Source organism: Strigops habroptila, chromosome 7 (assembly GCF_004027225.2).
Source record: "Strigops habroptila isolate Jane chromosome 7, bStrHab1.2.pri, whole genome shotgun sequence".
Lineage (NCBI taxonomy): Eukaryota > Metazoa > Chordata > Aves > Psittaciformes > Psittacidae > Strigops > Strigops habroptila.
The window spans coordinates 63,171,139-63,194,181 of NC_044283.2; the positions used below are offsets into that span (position 1 = coordinate 63,171,139).

At 37.5% G+C, this 23,043-nt stretch overlaps 1 protein-coding gene across 6 annotated transcripts in view; it reads left to right on the top strand.

Moving 5' to 3' along the window:
• SLC10A7 (solute carrier family 10 member 7) overlaps positions 1-23,043 on the top strand; it is a 144,074-nt gene that overhangs the window by 88,024 nt on the left and 33,007 nt on the right. For 4 of the 6 annotated variants that reach the window (XM_030491790.1, XM_030491795.1, XM_030491794.1 and 1 more), the window contains 2 exons: positions 8,147-8,182; positions 16,026-16,109. In XM_030491790.1, the coding sequence (XP_030347650.1) occupies positions 8,147-8,182; positions 16,026-16,109 (120 nt within the window). The remainder of the gene's footprint in view (positions 1-8,146; positions 8,183-16,025; positions 16,110-23,043) is intronic. The other 2 variants (XM_030491793.1, XM_030491791.1) reach the window with 1 other exon arrangement.

The window sequence follows — 23,043 nt, forward strand, 5'->3', positions numbered from 1 at the left end:
GCTTAACTTCCCAGCAGACTTGGAAATGATCCTGAAGGGTCCTGAGCATCTTTTACCCTGGGGGATTTGGAGGGCATTTCTCACCATACAGAGTGTAGTCAGCACCTTGGCTGATGAGACATTTGCCTGACACCACCAATGTAAGCTGTCTAATTTATCTATAACAATAGTTATAGAATAAGCATGTGGTTGATTTGATTGGGGGGAGAGGAGGGGAGGAGAAACGTGAGGTGGTATCTCATTTCATGGACACCACAGACCAAACCAACAGTTTGGGTAAGTGTGAGAATGATGCCAGCACTTTAGTGATACATTTTAAGTGGTATTTCTGAATAGTAGGTCACCAAGAGACCCTTACAATGCTAAGGAAGTGTTTTACTACTACTGATTCATAATTAATCCTTATGGGTTTTTATTGGCACAGCATTACTGCCCATTATGTAAAGTTTTTATTTTCTTCCATATGTCAAAGAGGAGTTGTACAGTGTTTCATAATTGCACTGTTTAAGGTTCTTGGCTTGAAGAAAAAGGAGGAAGATAGTAGTTTATTCAAACATAGTGTTGATGTTGAAAAAATGAAATGTGCTGTGGTTCATGTATTGATGGTGTTTTTATACAGAAACTGTTCCATTTAAATAGTTTTAAGTTACAAGGAATGCTATAGAAAGATATGTAGAATCAATTTTGATAACTGCAATATTTTTCTGTAGTATTTGCCCTAGCTTTGATATCAGATTTCTGTAATTTTTCCCACATGCTTCTGTTTTCTTCTACGCAACTGATTATCATGGCAGGAAAGTTAATTCACAGTTTAGTTAATTCAAAGCTTATTGTGTTAAAATATTTTTTTAAACCTTCAATGGAATAAAATACTGAGTGCTAGAGGGTGATTGGGTCCAGCTTACAAGGAAGGACAGAGGAGGCTTGTAGGGACGTTGTTCTGTCTTCAGACATCACTGTTTTAATTCTGTTTTACATGTAGAACCCTTTAAAGTAAGACTGATGTAGAGCATACGAACTGTTTTCTCTTGTTTTGGGAAGGAGAGGTGAGAAGCTATTCCACTGGAAGAGGGACACTTAGGTATTCCAAAAAGCAGTGTCATTTAAAGCTGAATGTTTGCTTAATGTATTCTTTCCATGCCTGCGGTTCTGGTTTCTCTTGTTGTGACTCAGTACTCTTAAATGTGTTTCAAAATACGGAGTCAACTATGTGGCTAATTTAACAGTACAACTTCTTACATTTTAGAAGGAGGTTCTTTCCCCTGGAAGGTCCCACAGCACCATCTAGTGTGCCATCCTTTCGTACTGCCAGATGGTTTTGTGATCGCAGAGGTGCTGAGGCCGGCACGATTTGCTTGTAAAGTCTTCTTAGTAATTAAAATTAGGATTTTCTGGTTGCTCGGCATAGATCCAAATACAGGAGAAATTTAGATCCTTTATAACTTTCTTCTGCAAGAAAACAGACTTAAAAATTGGGTTGAAAAATAACTTCAAAAATGTGTGTGTTACTGTGTTTCTGGTTTTTACATACAAAACAAAGGAGGAATTGTGGTGCATCCTTTACACTGCACTAACATACCTTGAACTAAACATATACCCCAAAGCTGTAAGTTTATTATATCCTTATTATACATTAAATGCTTTATTGGGAAAAGGCCATCCTTACACCTACAGACACCCTAATCCTACAAGTTGTGTGTCTTTCCTCCTCAGTCCCACTGAGGTCATGGTATATGGTGTGAGAACCTGCCTGCATCATAGAAATGACAGGATTGCGACAAAGTGATTTTTGCAAAGACAAGGAGATTGCTCTGAAAAGCACAAGGGTGCGAATGATTGAGAAGTTCCTTTCTCCCTTTTATGTTTCCTTTAGGGAGGGCCCACCTAATAGCTGTTTATAAATTCAGTTCTTATGCTGACATACAGAGTTATGGAGGTCTTGTTCTGTGCTGACACTGCATGAGAAATAAATTTAAATAGGAACAGACAATGGTTTAATGAGCTGGAATTAGGAAAAGTATTGTGCGCATGAGGAAGTTTTAAAAGATTCTCATTGAGGTGGGAGGTAAGGGAGAGGAAGAATGTTTTGAAGCAGGAATGATGGTCAGCAAAAGCAACTGAAGAGGAAATGGGAAACGGAGCTACAGGCGCAGCAGTGTCATTGAATGCACTGAGGACTTTAACAAGACAGCTGATTCGAATGTGTTGCACAAGAGAGACAACAAAAAGTTGCAGGAAGGTGTTACAAGTTTGCATGAGGAATACAGCTTGATCCCATTCCAGATACATGAGCAAGGGCCCATCAAAATTTCCCCCCCGTCCTGCACAGTGCTGTGGAGCTGCTGCAGTAGCAGGCGCTTGCAGTACTTGGGAAGTACAGCCGGAAGCAGTTTCCCCAGCAGCAGCCCCCCACCTATTGTAGGAGCTATCTCACACTGCCAGACAGCTCCCATGCTCCCATCTAACTGAATTTCATTTAGTTGTTCTTAAAATGTTGCTAATATAGGTTATAAAGTTTCAAGATGTTTAATGGAAGCCCTTATTTCCAACTCTGATTCAGACTTTTGCTGTATTTTGTGCATCATTCCAGATAGTATTCCAGTATCACTTGCAAGGCCCCAAGAAGTTTTTATAGTTCCTTTAAAACTTAAGGTGCTTTACTGCTGTGTTCCAAAATATGCTGTTGCTGTACAAGAACATTTCTAATGTGTTGAAGATGCCCTCTGCTGGGAAGCCAGGCAAACTAGGCTTATATAGAGAGAATACTGAAATACTTTTTTTGTACTTTTGGCTTAACTCTCAATCTGATACTGGAACCAGCCTGTGACAGGTTATCCAGGTATGTGAAAGCCATGTTTCAGCAGTAGGAGTCGTTCTTTATATGATGTCTAAAATTAAGGTTACTGCAAAGCAGTTTGGCATGGGATTGTGCTTTAAATCAAGAGGACATATAATATAATATCAGAGCTAATAATCGACATTTTACACAGGTGTTGTGATGTGGCATTGTGGAGCTGTGACCAGTCTGAGGCACGAGGGTAGGGGGAAGTCTTGTACTCCTTCATTTGAACAGACTTGAGAGTTGGTTTTGAGTGCTGTTATGGTCTTTACAAGCTCAATCATGTTCTTGAAAGCACTGAACAATAAGCTTTTTGACCTTTAGAAGAGCCCACTGTTTTTGTCTTATAATGGTACCAGATTTTTTGAGAACATGCATTTATCTGTATTTCTAGCAAAACTTCAGTACTAGCTCTCTCTTGCTCACAAACATATTGAATTCAGACCTAGAAGTACTTTTCTAGAGACAGGGTTCTCTTTTTTAAATGTAAAACATTATAAAGTTGTCTGCAAATTTGTCAAAAACAAAATAAAGAAAAATATTTTTTTAAAAAGAAACCCCACCATTCCGAGCACAAAAGCAAGGAAACAAAAGATAAGAAGAAATAGAAATAATAAATGCTTCAAGATAAAGTCTCACTCTCTCATGTTGCAATCAGAAAAACTGATTTGCAGAAAAAGGATTTGTTTGGTTGTTTAGGGGGTGGGGACAGGCGGGTTTTTTTTGATGCTCTTTCTTTACTATATCAGTAGTAGTGAAAATGTTGCCCAGTTAACTTTTCACTATTCAGTTTATAACACAAAAATGTTTACACTTGTGCTCCTTTTCTGTCGTGCTCTGCAGGAGCATTCAAGAACATCTGTAGCTTTAAGCACAAGTAGATAATTGATTTCAGAAAATACATGTTTGTTCAGAACCTTGATTACAAACCCCTTATTTTTCCTTTCTAGCCTTACTTCTCAAGATAAATCGGATGTGACTTTGGTTAAGGTTTTATTTTTCACTAGTAATTGCTGCAAGCGTGTCATACTGATGACCTGTAAGAATGAAGAAAAATTGCATGGGAAATTTGTGGGTAAAGGAAACGAAGGAAAGTTCACATGTATTTCATGCCTCATTACAATAATCCTTACTCATCTTCTACCATGTGTCCCTCTGGATCTGTGCCCACCTTCCTCTTACTATTTGCATAATTTCTTTCTTAATGATTTGCCATCATAGTTTCACATCCATTATGTTACTTCCTTTTGCTGTCTGATTTGGCAGCCAATTACGTGTATTGATTCTACATAGTCTTTTGGAGACTAGACACCTTTTAATATCTGCTGTGCAGCAATGCTGTACTGGGTGAAACCTATAGAAGGTCTCTTAACATCTTTATCTATACAAAACAAATAACAATTAAATGGATTTCCCAGTGCATTCTTGCTGTTAAAGTATATGTTTATGCACATGCTCACACTCACAAACCTGTATTTAAGCTTTCTTAATTAAGACATGTTTCATGATCTTTACTGTAAAAAGATATGTGTTTACAAATATCTGACTATTCAGATTCCTATGTTGTATCAGTGTCTCAGGTCAGGCTGAGATTTTTTTTCTTCCCCTTCCACTAAAATCATTGAAATATATTCAGTCAGTCTTTCACATCAGAGGTGTAAATGGATTTCTTGAAAGTTTTTCTGCTGCTAGCAAACGGCAGTCACTTTACAACTCTGCCTCCATTGTGGGCAGCAGTCGGAAAGGTTAACACTCCACCCGAACTTTGAAGATGCTAAAACTGTATAATGACCTTGCATTCTCAAGGGCAGATGCTCAGCTTCTGCTGGAAGTGCTAATATACAATCTGTTTATCTCCATACACTATGTATTTGACAGTACTTGCCTGGAAAGCAAGGCAGGGAAAAGTGTAGTCAAATTTAGTTACTCTTTCTTCTCTGACAGTGTTAGTGTCCAGTGGACTTAAAAATGATAGTCTTTATTTTAATTTTTAGCTTCCTTTGCGTTTTTCAACTTGTCAGTCTTAGAAAGCAATCACACTGCCAGTGTCAGAATATCCTCGCCTTTGTGGAGCCTCTGTGTGAAGCTCTAGTGAAGCTTTGCAAAGCCCTAGTGCCTGAGCTGGACCATGCAGACTAACTTTTCTTCCATCTTTTCGTTATTCTGAGTGAATCAGACTGTGGTTTTACCTTCAAAACCTAAAGAGTTGTCAGTATTTTCTATCAGTAGGCTTTGGACTCGATGTGCTCTCTGTATTATTCTTTAGTGGGTATGAACTGAGATGCATCACATAATGCTTATGAGCATATTGAGGAGCATGTTTCTAATGAAGAGGCAATGTCTTGAAGCCAGGTGGTGTGTGCAAGGAAAGGCAATACATTTTGTTAGACAGGTACACTATAGTCATGTAAACCCTTCTTCAGATCTGCAACAGAAACCTGAAGAGAAGGGGTTTACACATAAAAGCATGTCAGTGTTTTCGGGTAACATAAAAATGAGCTTTACATGCCCAAAGTTTGTTCTTTACTAACTCCATTAGTCAGTCTGATAAGGGATGTTCCCTCCCCTAACAAATCTTGCCTTGCTTGCACCTGTAAACCATCACAGTCACCACTGCACTACTGACTGAAAAAAACCCTTTGGTTTTAATGTAATCCCTGTGGTTTTTCAAACTGGTGCTCCTTATCAAAATAAAACATTAACATCAAATTACTCTGATTTGGCAACAGCATCTATTTTTTAATATGAACTTGTCTGTTCCGTCAGGTATTTGTTTAGCTTCCCAGGGAATTGTGTATGTGTTGCAAATGGAAGAATTCAACCTTGTAAATCCTTTCTGTGGTGAAACAACAGGAAATTTGCTTCTGATTATTAAGATCACTCAGTTTAACAGTAAAATTTTGTACAGAATTGCTAGAATTGACCTTTTGAATGCTAGGTTTTCAACAAGCTTAGCCAGGAATGTATTTAGGATGTATACCACGATTCTCTTCCTCTCTGCTTACAGAATTAGGAAGAAGTGTTACTGTCAGAGTGGTAATGTTTCCTTTTGTGATGTATGCTTTGATTTAGCAGTGGCTGTTGCCCATTGCATTAATATCACCAAGCTTCTAAAGCAAATTTACACCAAGTCACAGGCCCCATGCCAAAGAGGAAGAGCACCATCTTTGTTTATCAACAAGATAAAGGGGAAGGTTGCTTTGTTTTGGTTTTATCTTAGCATTTTTTTTATAATGTATAAAAGTGCTGTGAAATGTACTGAGGCATGAAGCGCGTAAGAAATGACTAACCGTGCTGAATCAGTGAGTTCCTTCAGATTTAGAGAAGAGCTCTCTAAACTCACCAGCTGTCAGTGTGCTCTCTTCTCTGTACACTCAACGTTCATTTGGAGCACAGGGTGTTTTGGCATATCACCTTCCTCTCCATCCATGCTCCTCTTTGCTTATTGCGAAGGTCTAAAGGTGGAACCCTGCTGCAGTGGTGTTCTGCCACCCCAAAATTACAAGGTGCTTGGAATACTCAGGCACTTGTGAAGTGTAGTTGCCAATGGGGAAAGGGGGAGAAGGGGAAAGTCTGGCTCACGTATTCTTAGTAGCAGTTCATAAAGGTTGGAGTTTGGTCATTCTGGTGAAGTGGCTGGGTTGCATCTACATGATACAGATCTTACTGTCAGTTCTTCCTCCTAAGCATCATAGATGCTACTGTACGCAAATATCAGTTCAGCTCTCGGTGCCTCCTCCCTTCCTCAACTTCTGTTTCTTCCTCTACAGCTGGTATACTTGAACACTTATATTTCTTCATAACTGTTATCTGCATTTTGGTCTAGGCCTCCCTGTAAACAGTGAGTGACTCCCTGAAGCAATTCTTACTGCTTCTACTTCTTGTCTTTCTAGTCTTTTATGATCTGTCTCAGCTGTGACATTTGCAAAAAGATAAATGATTATGGATAGCTAGGCTGTGGGGCAGTCAGATATGGCATATATTATTTATTTCAAAATATGTTTTTAAATCCTGCAGAGCCTTCAAGTTGCACAGCTTAACTGTTTCCTCCTCAGTTCCTCCTATCTGCTATCATTTTTGGCATTTACTTGTTGCATTTTGTTTTAAGAACACAATAGGAACTCTGTGCCTAGTGGACTGTCTGGATCTATGACTTTTTATGGACCCAGAAAGCAAATACAAAACTAGTCATATAAGGTTTTTCTGTATATGATCTTCCAAAAAATTGAAGTTGTGTTACTCAAAGTTAAATGAAAAGCAGAGACAACTGCTTTTTTGTTTGGGTTTTTTTTTTCGCTTGGAGCAAAAAACCAAACAGAAAATAAACATCCTTATAGATGAATGTGAGCAAGTTTTGGACTTTTGTCCTTTAAACAATAAAGTTTGTGAGCAGCTGAAAGACTGGTTTTTCTTGAGACGTATCTGGATGAAGAATAGTCTTGGGTTAGAGAAGTTCCGAGCAAGCTTTGCAAACTAGCGTGCATTAAATGATAGAATCATTTTATTGAGCAATAATAAAATATTGAAGTCAGATGGAAGGATGGTGGGGAATTGCTATTTGCAGCTCTGAAACTGATGCGTGTCATGTTAACTCCCAACCCAAACAACTCATTTTAAGATTTGCTCTCATGAAAGTTAAAATCCTCTCTTTTGTCCAATCATCAGCTTGAAACCTGTTCCTTGTCAGTAAAGACAACAAATCTTTTTGCTTGCGTCTGCCTGGGGGATGTGAAAAGCTGAGGTGGTCCTGTGTGATTAAATTAGATGAAAGACTTGCCTTCTACCAGTGAGATGCAAAGTCTAATCAAGTGAAATGAGTTTTGAGATCTCAGCTCATTTCCTTGGGGAATATCAGTTTACATTACGCAGTCATGACACCTAATTCATCACGGTTGATGCGGCTTTTGCTCAGAAGAGGACCTGGGACTGGTTAGCATGGGACTTGATCACAAGTACCCCTCTAAGGAGGAGCAGCTTAGTCAAGTTAAGATACAGCACAGTGAGGGGAGAGCCCTAATATGTTTTTTAAAATAAATGATCTATATTTCTGTGTATTGGATCTTTTAGAATAGAGGGACTTAGGTGCAAAATGGAGAAAGCTAGAGGTAAAAAAGGGTATCATTTATAAAATGATTGGCATACAGATGTTAAAGAGCATACACCATGAAGAGCAAAGCTGAACTTATTGTTACTTAATTTCTGTGATGTTGAATGATGTTTGTATATTTCCAGGCACTAAGGTACAAGGAAATAAAGACTATTCTGCTTCCCTGACTAACAGACTCTTTTTTTGTTTGTTTCTTCCAGGGCATTGTTATAACTCCACTTCTGCTTTTGCTTTTTGTAAGTATCTTGATCTTAAGATGTCTTTTTACTGGCTAATCTTGTACCTCTTAGAGAGTATTTTTAAGATACAAATTTGGGTGATTTAACAATGCTTAAATAACAAGGAAAACTTTTCTGGTCAGTATTTGCAATATGCTGTCTCCCAGAAAGGCCATCAAAGTGTGTTGCAATGAATGCAAACACTACCTGCACCTCATTCTAAGAGGACCAAACTCCATTGTTCTGGTAGAATTATAAAACCATGTGCTGTTAGGATGGGTGCAATACAGACACTTGCCAAGTAAGCTGATTACTCAGGAGATCTTTGGAAAGCTTTCACATGCACGAGCTGAATAAGATCATGCTGATCCAAAATGGCTGACAGGTCAATTGGGAAAGCGTTGTTCAGATAAACAGAGCCGTGCTTTTGGGCAACTAAGCCCATGGGTATTTTTGTGGTGAGGTTAGTGAGATAGCAGCAGCAGCAAGACACATTACTGAAGCCCTTTTGTACCACTAAATGTGGTGCTGCTTCATTCCTGTTAGCTCAAGATTTCTTTTTCAATCATTAGTGTTTAGTCAGGGCCTTGTTCCTTACAGTTCACGGTAGAAGAAAAGGGAGAAGACCAAGTTTTATCTTCATACTTTATAAAGGTATGGGTATTCGTCAGCGTACAACAAAGAGGCTTTAACAGATGGGTAGTGGTACTTTAAGTCCCCTGTCTGGAAGTCTTGGTGCTTGAGGATTTGTTGGCATAAATGGTAGGGAATAGTGCAGGTTACTGAGTGAGGAATGTGGCTTTGTGAAGAGCAGGGGAATAGGCTGAAGCTCTTCAAGGATTTCAGCAGACGTATACATTGTCTTTCATGTTTATCTTACTAATTGCGTCGTATGTAAGGCAGCACCCTGGAAAGGAGGGAATGCAAGAAGTTAGTCTGAAACAATTTGTAAGTGGCATGCAAGTGGCACGCTGTTTGTGGTAGGGATGCTTAAGCAGCATATGTACTGTATACAAATATAGCAGTGTATACTAAACTGGGATAAATAGTACTGTGAGAGTGGCTGTAACATTATCAACTACTGCTTCAGTAAAGCTGTGTGGGAAGATTCTTATTTTACTATAACAAATTGTTAATTCATCTGATGTAGCTGTGTTTACACAAGAACTGCTTTGACCATATTGTAAATATCAGTACACACTAGCAAAGCTTTCTTAATATACCTGGGATAATATACTTACTGAGGTTGAAAAAGATAACTACCCTAAGAAAAATGTGGGGTTTATTATTCTTGCACTGAATTTGTTGCTGTCCTCTTCCCTCCCTGTATGAAACCTGTTTTTTCCATAGGCATTCATCCAGAGACTTGTGCCTTTGTTTCTAAGTGGCTGAAACTTCAGCTTTTTAAACTTTTGCTCACTGACGACTTTCACCCTGCTGTACCTCACTTGAGTTTTGGTGCTTTACATAGCCCAAAGGGATATTTTCTGTAGAAATTGAAATGTTAAGGAATGATCTGTATACCTTTTTAAGCAAGGTAAACATATTTCCTTTGGTGACTTTATGGGCAGGTAACAAGATATTCTGTCCCCTGACTTGCAGTTTCACTGTTACTTCTCAAAAGGGATGGTAAAATTTTGTGTGCAAGAACAGAAAGGCAAAGTTGGTGCCTCTGTTCTTCCTAGCAGCCCTGGAGACACTTGTATGAGAAGTGTGTAAAATGCACATTGGTTGTTGTTCAGTTAGTAATTTAGTCATGCAACTTAGCCTTAATGCTTAGTTAATAAAGATTTGAAATTTTCAGGTTTCAAGATAAAAGTCTCATTTACCTCAACACTAGCCGAGCTGGACTTCTGAACACCATTCAGGGACCTTTGAAGCCAATGCCTTCAATGAATTTTAATTTCCAAGTTTGGTACTTACAAGCACTAGCACTTCCAGAGTCATACTACAGTAGTCTGAATGCTGTATTGTATTAGTGATCCTATTTGTTATCTCCCGGTACACAGAGCATGTAATACCCGTAGTGCTGCCAGAAATAAAATACGTTCCTGTCCATTAGCTTGTTTTTGTTATATAGCTTAACTTGCAGTAGCAGCTATGGTTTAAATTTTGCCCTATGTGCACCGGAGAATATAATGTTCTGAACTGTCTGTTCTGTTCATAATTGCCTAGTAATGTAAATATAAATTGTTTAAACAATATTGATAAAGGCATGTTGAAGCTTATTATAAATCATGCATTTAATGCAAATAATTTATCATCTTAAATGAATGGTGTTGAACATAAGATTGTCAGTTACATTTCTGAAAAGTGTTTTTCTACTATGAAACTCCAGGTGTAAAGCTTACTCAAAAGAAGCATTCTAAGAGGTTCTGATGGATGTAACGGAACCTTAAATACTGTGCACATAATTACTAGGCTCTGTCCTTGTGAGGATTCTCATTTAGACTTTAAAGAATAGCTGCCTTCACCACAGATTCCTCTGGTTAACATTTTACTTAATAAGAAGCTATTGAATCTGGCTTCCAAATGCATTAATCGGCAATATCATCCTCATGTTAACCCTTATTATTAACAGTTAATATGTTATATTCTCAGCAAAGATGTTATAAATGGGCAATGTCCCATGAACTATATGTAATTGATTAGAGTTCATATACGTGGTGAGCAGGAGTGTTGAAACAAAGTGCTGTAAGATACATCAGTTTCAAGTTAACTCGAGGTTATGCTGTTCACATTTTTGCACTGTTCTGCAGTGTTTCATTAGTGATGATTAGGAGGCTGTGTATCAAAGCATTTAGAGGAGGATGCTGTCCATCTTCCTCTTGTCAGTTCACGTACTTAGCTGAAGCCAGAGGTAACTGATCATGAATTTTTTTTAGAGCAGAGAAATAAGTTTTATTTTCTCAAAGGCATTTTGGGGAGGGGGACGGGGACAGGACCCCCCATCAACAAGAAATTGAAGTGTAGACTAAATTTTGCTTTTGGAAATAACTATCTTATTATCAATAAATGATAATTACAAATAGGTTAAGTAATGCCTGATGAAGTTAGTCACTTGGGTGTGACTGTCCATCTTTGCTTATATGACTTGTTCTCTATGTTCAGTTTAGTTATTTCTTTTAGTAATTGTATTAACATTTTATGATTTGTAGTAACAGTTTATGATTTGAATTCTTAAGCATGGTGCATTTGGGCACATTTGCATTACTAAAAGACAGTTAAACAAAAGGTGTCATCATACTGTGAAGATAATAGTTCTGTGATCTCTTTAATAACCTCGAGATGTCAGCACCTTTTTATGATGTCTCATTTGAAATACACAACTTCAGGAGCACTGCACTGTGAAACACTTGGAGCTGTATCATCTCACTTATATGTCCTTAGATTGTTATGAAAAATGGGAATATATATGAATGCAGGTTTATTTTCATTGATGCCTCAGCAAGGTCATGTCTCTTGGATTTGCCCTGAAAGCAGAATGAGCATAGATATGGTACTACCATGTAAGAGGATAACGCAGAGCGACCTTTCTTGTGTGAACAAGCCACACAATCTTATGATTTTGCTGATTGTGTTTAGTATCAAAAGACAAGAAGTCAGTCATCTGCACACCCTTTGGAACCAATTGTGATGCTGTGGTTTTTATGGCACAGTATCCCAGCCTTGCCACCTTCTTGGTATTACCCTTGCTGCTGAGGCTCAGTGCCTGACAGATGTGGTCTTTGCATCAGGAAGCATAGCTGGTTTGCTATCAAAGTAATGTAAGTCAAGTTCTCTGAATCCATGTAACTTTATTGAAAGCCATCAATGTTACAGATAAGTATTTTACATTTTTATGTACTTTACATCCTTCAGAAGCATGTCTGCAAAAGAGTTAACGTGGAATGTTAAAAACCCAATGCAAAATTCATGTGTATTTTTGAAAATACACTTGGCAAAATCCTTCATGGAACCATCAGGCATTGCTCCCATGTTTGCTGTGTTACCAAGGACGACTACCATGATGTTTGTGTCAAAATGGAATCTTCCCATGGCTTTATCAGTTTGCTTCTTTTCTTGATTTATTCAGTCATGTTTTGTTTTCTGGTACCCTGGTACCCTCTCAAATGTCTTAATTTTATAGTAAGTATTTTTATGGTGGCATTGTAGTGATGCCGTAAGTACTGGAAAGTAGCACTGCTGAAAGATCTCAGGAGTAGACAACTGAAGGAAATTCTGTGCAAGTATCACAGAGAAAAATGAAATAAAATTACTTGTGACTAAAGACATGAATGAAACTAGAAGCTGATTGAAATACTGCAGTTAAAAGCTTTCCCATATATTCACAATCATTACATTAAAACATCGTTTAAAAAGTTATTTCTCAAATTTTTGCTAGGTCTTCTCCAATTCCATGTATTTCATATAAATCCTGTTATTAAAAGGAGCTGTAATACTTTTTTATTTTTTTTTTCTTTTAAACAGGATTTCTACACACTATGCCTTGTTCTTCCTCACTAGCACTTGGTAAATGAGAGTTGATACCAGTCAAATGAATTGTTAAATATGCAAATATTTTAGTAGCTGGAAAGCCATGGAAGTTGATAAGGCAGTTGCAGCTAATGGATTTCACTAGTATGTGCCAAAAGGCTGATTACCGTGAGGGGAGGAAGCAGCATAGCACATTAGCTGTTAACAGATCAACTCATTCATGTGGAAGATTTGAAGTGCATCATTATTCCTACCTGGTTATTTACCTCACCATTTCTGTTTTCTTTAATCATTGGGAAGACAAAATTCTCTGATCTGATCCAAACCCTTTACAGTTGACTAGAACTTTTTAATGACTGCTATGAAATTTTTACTTAATCATTTTATTCCTTTTCGAATTCATCTTTTATTGTATCCAATACAATTGGGTACAAATTGTATTGGATGCAAATTGGATACAAATAGCAGTCAGAGAATAACAGGGGGTCTCCCTCTTCCTGGCTCAAACCACTAAATTTGTCTAGGTATAAGACTCTAAAATATTTAATGTTTCTGTGGAGGACTTTCTTTTCTACTTGGTTATGCTCCTGAAATTCTCATCGATGCAATGCTATAGGAGTCTTTTAAGTACACATTCCACTTCTACATGGCAGAAGCTAACCACGTGTCTTTATAGGATCATAGAACCAGATACTAGCAGGGTCCCATCCCAACTCACCCAGTCCTCCTCTTCTCCATGCTGTGCAATTCATCTCAAAACTGAACATGATCCAGATTATTTTTACAGCTAAAATACAGCTGCTATAAATCAACAGTTTGATTCTATGATGTCTTTACACCATTTCTTACAGTAATTCTGTTTGTTTGCCTGTGAAGAAAGGTTCATTTTTAGGCATGGAAATTATTATAGCAAGGAGGGGAGCCAAATATAATCAGGCATTTTAGCATAATGCTAATTTTGGTGCAATGCAGATCATCTAGGTGGTTTAAAAAAAAATAAATTGTTTCATTACAGCAAATGGAGCACAGAACTTAGCTTGATCCAACTAAAACCTTAGTAAAATCATGTTTATTCATTCAGACAGAATAGTTTCATTTATAAATGTGTAGGAAAGTTTGAGTAACATTTATATCAAGCTATTTGTTTCCTCTGTTCCTCAGTTCTCATTTCTCTGTCTCAAAGTGGATGTGACAAACATAGCCAAAGGAAGTCTGGAACCCAGGCAATGTCTGAGAGTCCATGGGACATTAAGTTTGTGATCCTGATGTGTTTGTATACTACGTATGTTGAGGCAGTCCTGGTCAAATTAGCATTCATTAGCTTTAGCCTTTGTGATTCCTCATGGTTAGCCACTGTATTTCCAGAGTTAAAGTCTTTTTATTCTGTATGATTGAGAAGTTCCTGCCTTCTTTTTTCTTCAGCGGTTATCTTATCTTCTGTGTCTTTCTCTGGGAATAGATTTAAAATAAGGCCATGCAAGAGTTTATACACGTTCTCTAACATACAGATTCTGATAAAAACCATTTCACTGAAGTTATTGTCATAATATACAGCAGGGAAACAATGTTCAGAAGTCTGTTTGAAGAAGTGATGCCAGTACCATAGGTGGGACAGGCAAGTCTAATGCCATAGTAGTGTACGAAGGGCAGGCAGAATCTAGCAAACACACTGCTCCAAACTTCTATGCCCAGGTGTGGTATAGCAGTGTTAGAACCATTTAAAGACTCAAGGGAAAAAAGCTAGCTCCGTATTAATGAATCATTTATTTATTTATTCATTTTGGACTGATATGTTGTTTTCTCTTTTGTTTAAAATGTAGTCAGGGTGAGGTAGTTACCTGAAATGTCTGCCTTTGGTGGTCCAGGTAATAGTGAGATGAGCCTGAACGAGTGGGGTGAAGTTGACAAGGTGAAGAACCATATGCTGATATCCTGGTAGAGAAGATTGTCTCTTTGAATAAAATAATTTTACTTTTCCTTAGTAAATTGGTTTAGCATCCCAGCACAGTAGCTGTAATTCAGTTTCTGATTACGTAAAACTAAATAAATACAAAGAAAAAACCCACCCCAAAACCCCCACACCCAAACCAAAACATATCCTCATATATACCAAATGCTTGAAGACTGTATTTAAGTAATATTTAAAAAAGCTGGCAAGACTATTGCTGTTTGAATGACTGCCTTTTTCAGCAGTGTACAATATTGCTGAACAGTTTTTCATTCCTGACTTAGAAACTGATTATGCATCCACTGAGTATAAAACTTTTAAGCAGTGAGAGAAGTCCAATCAAGGTTTTTATAAAAATGCACAAGAGCCACTGCCAAAGTGTCACAGTTTTGTGAAGCTATGCAGAGGGTCCTGACATGTGGACTGCTTGGTTAGATTCACTCCTCTGTGACCCAGACAGATTTTAAAGTTTAAAAATCTTCACTTTCATTTGAAAAAGCTTCATTGAATACACAGTAAGTAATGCTTTTAGCTCCTCAGCACATAGCAAAAAATAAGTCCAAATAGAGTTTGAAAAACTATGAACCTTTTAAAATTTCAGAAGCTCCTTACGAGAATTAAAACAACAAGGAGATCATGAGTGGTTTGATGGAGTTTTCTGCTCCACTTTCTGCAAGGAATCATGCAGAGAGCCCTGTGTCCCTTGGGAATAGAGTAGCTGCACTGCCTGACTTCAAGTACTCATGTGGGTGATCTGAGTCTTCTGCAAGCCATTACTTCTCCCTCTTGACTCCATGAGGAATTTAGGCTCCTTAATCTCAGTGCTCTCACTTGCACCCTTCTTGCAGACCAAAAGTTTCAGTGATGACATCATCTTCAGGTCCCCTCCAACTGTCTTCTGTGCCCACATTGTTAAAATTGGAGGTGATGGAGATGAGATGCTGTAATTTATTAAGTGTTTTTACCTTAATTGAAGTAAAACACGTGAATGTCTTCACTATTTTATTATTTTTTTATTATTTATTAAAATAACTACACCAATTTTTGTTGCTTGATATTTGTATAAGTGGTAAGGTTAGTTGAGCTAGCTGTTAAGTTAGGAAGATTCACTCCCTGTCTTTTTAGACTATCAGCATACAAATGCTTTACTTGGCGTATATGTATAGCAAGGTTTCAATCAAATGATTATTGATGGAACTGTCACCTTAGGTTATAAAATAATCAACCAGAGATTGTTTTAGTGTTGTTACTAATGGAATACCAAATGCTTTATTGGGACTTCACAATTAAAGATGCGTGCACCTACTTCCAACTTTGTGCACATACTTCCATGTTTGTATGTGTAAAATAAAATGTATACTAATGTGTGATATCGTCGTGAAATTCACAGATACTAAGAAAAAGTGCAATATTAATGGTATATTTTTTATTTTGTAGCTTGGATCATCCTCCTCTGTGCCTTTTACATCTATATTCTCGCAGCTGTTTATGACCGTTGTAGTCCCACTTATTATTGGACAGGTATGTCTTTTAAATATACTTTCTTATTTAAAAAAATAAGATAAAGAGAGCTATCTTAAAAACAGACTGGCAACCTGATAAGCTGCCACATAGGAACAGCCTCAGGATAGTGAAGTCTAATATCAGAGAAAAGATGCTGCAGTGCTCCCTGGAGCCACATTGATCTTTGTTGAGATTGAGCATCTGTCCCTCACTACTACAAACATACGCTACTGCATATCGAGAAGGGAGTTTGTGAACATAAAGTGGGAAAAATGGCAGCCCAGACTGTGAGAAATTCCAGCCCCATACAAATGAGCTTTGAGAATACTATGTAGTCCTTTTGTCACATGCCCTTTGCCTGGATGATGAAGGAAGTTCTCCCTGTATAGTATCTCCTACTGATTATAGGAATAAAATTTCTCAACATTAAAAAATATACAAGGGCTAAAGAGTCAGAAGTCAAGAAACCATAAAACTAAGGCTGCTTGTGACATTTTGCATATGCTTTACAATAAGGGTTTAATTGCACAATTGCAAACTATCCTTTCTGCATGACTCCTCTATCATTTGTTACATTGGATGGAGGGTATTCATGGAATGAGCAGCTGTTCAACATTTCATTTTCTACTCATTGTTCATATTGTAACACAAGACCTTGTTTTTCTTGGAATTGGAGAGAAATCTTTCACTGAATTTAAAGACACTAATTGCAATATAAGATTTTCTGTGACACTTTTCTCTGTAGTATCCTTCTGGGGTTTTCTTTTTTTTACAAATGCAAATTTTTTTTTCCTCCCACATCACAGTGGGACATTTCTATATTAAGACCAAAAATTTTCAGAAATGTCCACTATTCTTGGACACCAAAACACCAAAAGCGTAATTCTTACATACTTGTAAGTATTCGTTGTGCTCAGGCATTCAGAATGCACAAAGGGAGTATCAGTAGGATTTGCATTTCTTTCCCAAGGGGTACCATTGCTGATTCTAGCATGCAGTTTAAATCTAGGTTCAGCTGGAACTTTCTGATTTTTGTCAGCCTTAAGCAAACTTTGAAATGGAAAGTGTGGTTAAAATGTGGGCAAATGAGAGCAGAGTCTGTAAAGGAGCACCCTGGACAAGGTTAAGAATATCTGTCATTGCCTGTGCTATGTAGAAGAGTCGATCAGTCTTGTATCAAACTGTAATTGCACATTTCAAAGTCAACATGTACTGTAATTTACCAAAGTCCTGGTAAAGTTTGTTTCTTATATGCTCAAAAAACCCCATTAAAGTCTAATAACTAAAGTCTAAGATGGCCATGATAAGCATGACAATAGACACCAGCATCAGTACCTGCATAAGCTGGCTATAACCATACCATGTGGAAAATGGACATAATCCCTGTGTCTCTAAAGGCTGCTAAATTACTCACATGCTTAAATGCCTAAGAATGTCCTTATTAATTAAGGCCACAAAGGGTTGCTAATGAAACTACCTGTGTACCACCTTCTTATCTTGTCAAAATTAAATTAAATCTCCATCAAAAGTAGACAAGCAAAAGTACTTGAATCTTCTCATCCTGAAAGGTTCAAAAACTGGAAGTTATTAATTGGAAGCTTTAGTTGGGAATTTCTAGGAAACAAATAGCATAGCAGCAGATCTAGTAATAAAGTAACCTATAGTGATGGAGTACCAGCAATCCGTACTGCAGTGTACCCAGTCTGGAGATGATGGTAGGTTGCTAGACAAAATGATTGCAAAATTTGAAGAGAGTTTTCGTCTCTCTCTATATAGTGGCATGTTACTTTGGAAAGATGTTCCAAGAAATTGCTATGTGAGCTAACTGGTGGAGTTGGGGTTTTTTTTGGCTGCACCAAATGAGAAGGCTAAGTAACATGAATTGAGCAGTAAGCGTATGAAATAAGTGTTCTGAATGATTGTAAGTTCAAAATTAGAACTGCGATGAGACCTAACTGAGAACAGATGTGATAAAGACTGAAAGAAGAAAAATAATGATTCTTAAAGCTTGTATAACTTGATCACAAATTTATTGAAGAGTTTGTTTTTTATAAGAGTTTGGTTTTTATTTCAACAAGAAATGGAATTATTCTCCTTTAAAAGTATTTGAAGCACTTTCTGGAAATGAACAGTCAACAGAAATAGCTCACATTCCTCTAAGCATAAAGATTTTCTTTCTAAAATTATTGCACATGATTATATCTGTTCAGAGGATATGGAAGAGAGGAAATGTTAAGGATAGCTACAGATCAAAAATGCCAAGGGTAGTTTGCATTGATTGTCTTGATAAGGTAGAACTGTACAAAGGTAACAGTTCTGCCAGATAGGAATAGAAGCCTTTTTTGAAGGTGGATATCCAAAAATAATGTGCAGTAATCATGGAAAAGCAATAAGCGAGAAAAGGACTGACATCAAGAGATGCAGAGATAGGTCTGCTTGCCCTTTATCTGGAGGTGGCATGGATCTGTTCTGATTAGATGGGAAGTTTTGCATTTAGTTTGTAGACCACCGCTGACTCATTAGTGAACTGTTGCACACGCAGCACAGCAGTGTTATACTGCTTCGTGAATCGCAAGTTGCTCACTTTGGGATTCCAGATGCATTAAGAGTTAATGGCCCACAATTCATGAATAACAGTTCCAGCAATTACATCTAATTTATCTTTTCATGCCCACAAAGTTGATTCCTTACCATGCAGTCATACTGTTCAGCAGAAAAGTCAGTGGAGGAATGCCTGGGAAGGTTACCTGGTGGCAAAGAGCTTGACTGGGAAAAATACCTTTTTGATTGGAACCTGCCTGCTTGGAGGATTGCTTCTCTTCAGCCTTCCTAGCTCAGCTGTGATCAACAGAGGCTTTACACTCGATCCACATCAGTGCTAAACAGAGAAGGCTGCTTAAAGGAAGCATTCTCCAAGGGCTTTATTTTCCTTTAAAAAAATCTCGCCTCTGGGAAAACCTGTGTTGCCTAAATGCTCATTTCCTGAGCAGGCTGCAGAGCTAGCTGTTTGAGCAGCCCCTGGGATATAAGCAAAGCAGACGAGAAGGTGCTTTTAGATTTGTTTTGTTTGAGGTTTTTTTGTTTGCTTTATGGCAAAATGTATTGAGAGTTTTGGTTGCTTGGCTGACTTGTCAGAATTTTTAATGATGGCTGGGAGAAAGAAGTCACAATAGTGTAATTGATGCTTATTTTCTACTGTTTCCTGAACATTTTTTTCAGTGTGGCAAGAGTGTCGTTGACAGGAGTCAAAGATGCTTTTCTAGCTGCTGACAGTGAAATGTGTAAGGGGCTGCAGGTAGCAGGGTCTGCTCAGGTGGTGGCTGCCATTTGTTAGGTAAAGAAAGGACTGTTAGAGGAGGGTGAAGATATTATGTTATCAGAAAGGCACTGAATCTAACAGATAGTTACTGATAGGTGGCCTTCAATAAGGAGAATTTCTCTGTTCTTCAGAGATGTGCAAGTTGCCTAAAGCTAAAAACCAGTGTGACCTGCATCCTCTCTGTCTACAGATGTGTTTTGCTAATCGACAGTATGATGTTACTCAAATCAGTATTGCTAGTATAATATTGTATTTGTATTTATAGAGTAACAAGACCTCTCTGACAAGAGCTCTTGAAAAGAGACATAATCTATAGTATTTTGTAAAGATCTAATGTTGTATAAGCCTTGAAGATCTGTAGTGTGTAAGAGCTTGTTATTTGTGCACCACTCTTGTATACCTCTAAGGGGAATTTGAGAATAGTTGATATCTGATAAACATGGTGGCAGATGTTTCATACAAAAGGTTTTTGTATTTGCTCTGGCAGCTTGAAAGTCTGATTATTTTTTTCTTAGGTAACAAAGTTCTGATGAAGATTGCTGCTCCCAAGCTGTCGTGGCTTTGATAATTGTTTCCTTGTCTATAGATATTTGGAATATTTTTAGCCAGCAAAATGTAAGGTTTCAAGTAATGTCTAAGTAGTTTCTTCATGACCAGTTGTAAGATTTGGGTGAAGACTGTTGTTCCTTTGCTTATTTTTTTCTTTTTAAGTGACAGTGAAAACCACTGCAATATTTCTTTTCCCCTTTTTGCAGACTTGCTCCATTCCCTACACCTAAGTGCTTATGACAGACTTTTATTTTATGTTTTATATTAAAGAGCGATTTATGATTAAATGTTAATGAAATAGAATTTTCACTGTGCTTTCATTATATTCTACTAGTTTGAACATTTTTCAAAGCAACACACCAAAACCCACTGTTTTCTATGAATAAATAATAAAAAGCTTGTCTGTACATTATCATTCATGCATTCTCTAGTTGCCCCATTGGTAATTTGTCTGCCAGCATAAAGTGGGCACTTCACATTAAACAGACCTTAACTAAAGGTAAAATTAATGTTATGATTCTAAGTAGTTCTTCTTCTCAAATCTATAAAATGAAGCCAGTTGTACAGAAATCCTTGCTGAATCTAGTCACACAAAAAAAATCTCGATGTCCTACAAGTAAAGGATTTTAAGTGCCTTCTGCATCATTGACCAAAATGGTCCAGAGGAACCCTATCAGCATCTGGGAGGTGTGCTTATAAACACAACTCTAAAAGGGTGCTACATTGCAATACAAGTTGTCAGTGAAATTGAAACTAAAAAGCTTAGCAACGTATTTATTTTTAAAAAATACAAATTGAAAGGAAAAGGTAGGTGGCAGTTACCAGGGAGTAGAAGGTACTATTCCTCTAAGCCTAATGTTTGTTTGTAGTGGGTGGGGGAAACAATAGCTAAAGAATCTGATATAAAAAGGGAACAGTGTCAGATCCTTTTGTTCTTGTAACTTAAATCCACAGGGAAGTAGCCCTACTTTCTCTTCAAAGTCCAGGGAAGCTGCAGAGAGGAGGAGTGGTACCCTGGGAGATGAGCACTTCTAGAAGCTTGTTGCAAAAAACAGAGATGGCAGATAAACAGCCTTCAGACCAGTTTGTTCCCTTCTGATGCCTGCCAACTCAAACAGGGAACAGAACCTAGTCTCCACAGAAACACAAAACATGAAGAAAACATGTACCGCTGCTTAAGACTCCCTTCACATTTTTGCCATGTTGCACCTGTTTGTAAGTTTTAAAGCAACAGTTGTAAATTACCCCACAATATAAAAGTTAATTTTGAAAATGGCCTTGTGTGGGTTTTGTAAAGCTTGCTTTGAGGGCTTGTATGTGTCAGAAGCTACCTCTTGGGAGTAAACTGACTGGCATAATGGAGTAAGATAGCTTTTAGGGGAGTTTGGTAAGCTGAGGAAAAAAACCAAGATGCTTGTAAAGAAAGATATTCCACCCTCCCCCCCGATTGCAAAAATGGCTTTTTTTCCATCCTGTCTTCAGAAAAGAAATACTAGATTGCACACACCAACATTTGTTGATGTCCTAGAAGTTCTAGTGAGGTGAGTGAACTAGGACAGTTTGGGACTTTGTAACAGTATACAGGAACAAGTGAGAATGCGTGCCTCCACACAGGTAGGGTCCCTAAGAAAATATCAGGATGGGGTCTGGCTGAAGTGATATGAGCTCTGCTTTGGAAAAGGGTCTTGTGCATTTGAACTGTGATGCAGACCTTGGGTATACAGAGAGAGGCTATGCTGTAGAAATCCATGAAGGATGTTCTATCTTACTTATGTCATTTCTACAACCCACATAATCTCCCTTCCATTCCAGTATCTGATTCTTTCTACTGGTTTTCGCAGTTGCTGTCGTCTTAGTTTACTTTTTTTTCTATTTCCCCCCCCCTTTCATGTCTTCCAAGCGTCACCAAAATAGTTGCCAATATTCCATGCGGTTCTCTGTCTTGGTTTGCCATCACTGTATAATAAGAGATATTGAGAAGTTCTTGAACTGTTGCAAGTATCTAGCCTGACTCAAAGCTTTTCAAGAGAAAATTTTGCATTGCAGAGTTCATTGCAAAGGTCTCTTAGTTAAGAATGAATTAGGAATCTTACCTTAAAAGACAAATTAAATAAGGTAACTGTTGAATTTAGGTATAGTGATTATTCAGCCTAGTTTTAGCTTGTTTCCCTGTGTGTTTCAACATTCGTTTTTTCATTGAAATGGTAAAGCCCCAGGTGTTTTTCCCAGGTATTTAGAAGTACATACCAATACATGTTAAACAAGAGGAGCAGAAATGAAGTAAAAACATTGTAAATTCTGTTAAAAATCAAATCAGTCCAAAAAGGTTTATAGAATAAGGAAAAATTGACTTTGTGTAATGATGTAAATACCAAGAGATACTCTCGTGTGTATAATGGAAATGGAAAAAGTGATTTCATAACCATTCCCCTTCTCCCTCCTTTTTTTTTTTTTTTTAAATTTTATTTCATGGGGTTTAAAACAAAAACCACCAAAACCCACAAGTTGAGGATCTAGATAGTTTTTAAAAGATGTACTGTGTTACAGAAATTACTCCATTCCATATAAATGGGGGTGGAGGAGCTCCTTGTCTTATTTAGTTCAATTAATAATGAACATTAATGAATGACAATTGTTTATTGCATTTTTTATCTCGCATGTCCAGCACTTGAGCAGGCAGGTGGAAAGAGTCTGGTTGTATTTTACTGACAAATTTCTCTGGGTATGTAGTGTGACTGTTATGAAGGTACAATTAGATAAGTGAATTGTTTTTCTATAATATATCTTCTGCTATTTTCCTGTATGATTTTATAACAGATGAGCATTATTTACCTGCTTTCCCAGAATAGCAGATTATGTTTCTTTGTGCAGGGGATGTTAAGTGAATTAAGCGTATGAGCAGTAAGCCCATTTGTTTAGGGAGGCTGGTGTTTAGACAAGGAGGTTAGGGCAGGATACGGAGCAATCTGGATGAGAAATGCTGTGGATGTAACCATTCTGGTAGAAGAACTAAACTGAAATGGGGACACTACTGTTAATTCATGTGTAATTACATTCCTCTGTAGTTAAAAATTAAATCCTGGA